The 2,120-nt window shown below is 34.3% G+C and overlaps 1 protein-coding gene across 1 annotated transcript in view; it reads right to left on the bottom strand.

The window, feature by feature from the left end:
* Window positions 1-1,263, bottom strand: part of VAMP7 (vesicle-associated membrane protein 7) — a 14,906-nt gene extending 13,643 nt beyond the window's left edge. Inside the window, exon 1 of the mRNA XM_010859144.1 lies at window positions 954-1,263. Within this exon, the coding sequence (XP_010857446.1) occupies window positions 954-1,099 (146 nt within the window). The 5' untranslated portion in view covers window positions 1,100-1,263. The remainder of the gene's footprint in view (window positions 1-953) is intronic.
* Window positions 1,264-2,120: the final 857 nt, after the last annotated feature.

Below are 2,120 nucleotides of genomic sequence, written 5' to 3'. Positions count from 1 at the left end.
CACTAAATCCTAAATGATATAAGGAGTTACTTCTGGAAACCAACAAGGACCTCCTCCTGAGATAGGGTCTAAGGAAATTAGGATGAGTTAGGTATTGAAAGATTTTTAAGTATTAAGGAGGAAGGCTGAGGCAATATTTACGATTACTAAGATTTCCCACCTATGCCTCCTTCAATTCATTCTCCAACCAGCCACAACAGTGATCTTTCTAAAGCAAAACCTTACCATGTCACACCCCAGCTGGAAACATTCAATGCCTTCCCATTGCCCATTGTGTAATGTACAACCCCTTAACGTGGCCTATGAGGCCCTATAGGACTTCTCTTCTGTCAATCTCTCTGGCTTTATTTTCATGACGTTGGGCACCAGTCACAGAGAATCACCCGAAGTTCACTAAATATGCATCATGAGCTCATGTCTCCATACTTCTCTACCAGCTGTTCCTTCTACCTGGAATACCACCCCCCTACCCACTACCTTCTACTCTCTACCGTGATTATCTATGAATTTGACCATCTCCTTCATTAAACTATAACCTCCATTAAACAACGAGGACAAATACTGAGTAATTTCTTGTATCTCCAGCACCACCAAAGTGTCTGGTGACAGTTAAGTGCTCAGTAAATATTTACAGAAAGAATGAACAAATAATTGTTATTTATCATAACTATATCAAGTTTCACATATCCTAGAGCTCTATAGCAGAGTCACTTTTATATCTAACATTTCCATATTGTTCTTTAAAATATGAGTATCACTTAGGTGACAGAATAAAATAATTTTTAGTTAAATTTAAAATTAATAGAACCAGACATTTTCTAAGCTGGTAAAGATTATTGTTCTGTCAGCTTATTCAAATTATCTACTGAGAAGCTTGCTTTTCTAGTTTTCTTCTGTTCTGAGTATAATAATATAATTTTTTTTACCCGCTACCCACACAGAGCAGAACTCACTTGCCATGTGAGTACGTTAGTTTGTTATTTTCAGAAGGTATCTTAGCCAGAATCTGCTCTGTCACCTCCAGGAAGTTGCCTCCACACCAAGCATGTTTGGCAAGGATAGTGGTTCCCCTGGCAACAACAGCAAAAAGAATGGCCATGGCTTCAATCTATCAAAAAGAAAAAAAAAGAAACATAAGATTTAGAATATTTCTTTGACATAACCTTTCAAAAGTAACTTACTATTTATCATTTACCAACATCCATCTGGAGACAATATTGACCAAGGCACTGTAAGAGTAAACAGAACAGACTTAACAAGGTCACAGTCTTGTACAAGCCTAAAACATACTGATGTGCATTCAAATATAGAGACAAATCAAATGGATACATATATATACTTTTATGTGTATGTGTGTATACAATGCAATGCATATGATACATACATACACACATAATTGCATTGATAGGTTGCATTTTCAAATTATACAGCACAAACTGATATCACCCCCTGAAAAGCAATGGCCATAGATGGCAAAGGGACAGAAAGATGTCTTCATTCTTTAATGAAGTGATCTCATCTTGAAAATTTATCCTAGGGAAATAGTTCAATAAAAGTTAGATTCTAGATTCACAAATACATGTATTATCAATAATAATAGCCCATATTTATTAAGTACTTACTATATGCCAGGCACAACTTTAAGCACTTTACATTTATTAACTCATTTAATCCTTACATCAATTAAATTAATACACTATTATGACACTTACAGTAAAATGAGGAAACTTAAGGATAGATGACTTACATAATTTATCCAGAATTACTGAACTAAAATTACAGTGGCAAAAGTTGTGATTTAAACTGAAGAAGGATGATTCTAATACCCACAATTTTATCTCTATACTGTATACTGCCTCTACTATGAAGGCATTAACCATCACAGGAACTAAGTGAAAATAACCCAAATCTTCCACAAGAGAAGAATGGTTCTATAAATTATTGTAAGATCTTTTATAAACAAAATATTTCAAAAACAATACAGCATGAGTTTAAGACTACAGTAATACCTGGGAGATACTGCAGGTTCAGTTCTAGACTACCACAATAAAGCAAATATAACAATAAAACAAGTAACATGAACTTTTTGCTTTCCCAATGTATACAGAAGATATGTTTAT

The sequence above is a fragment of the Bison bison genome, unplaced genomic scaffold, assembly GCF_000754665.1.
Source record: "Bison bison bison isolate TAMUID 2011002044 unplaced genomic scaffold, Bison_UMD1.0 scf7180017856193, whole genome shotgun sequence".
Classification (NCBI taxonomy): Eukaryota; Metazoa; Chordata; class Mammalia; order Artiodactyla; family Bovidae; genus Bison; species Bison bison.
This window is presented reverse-complemented; position numbering and strand designations above follow the sequence as displayed.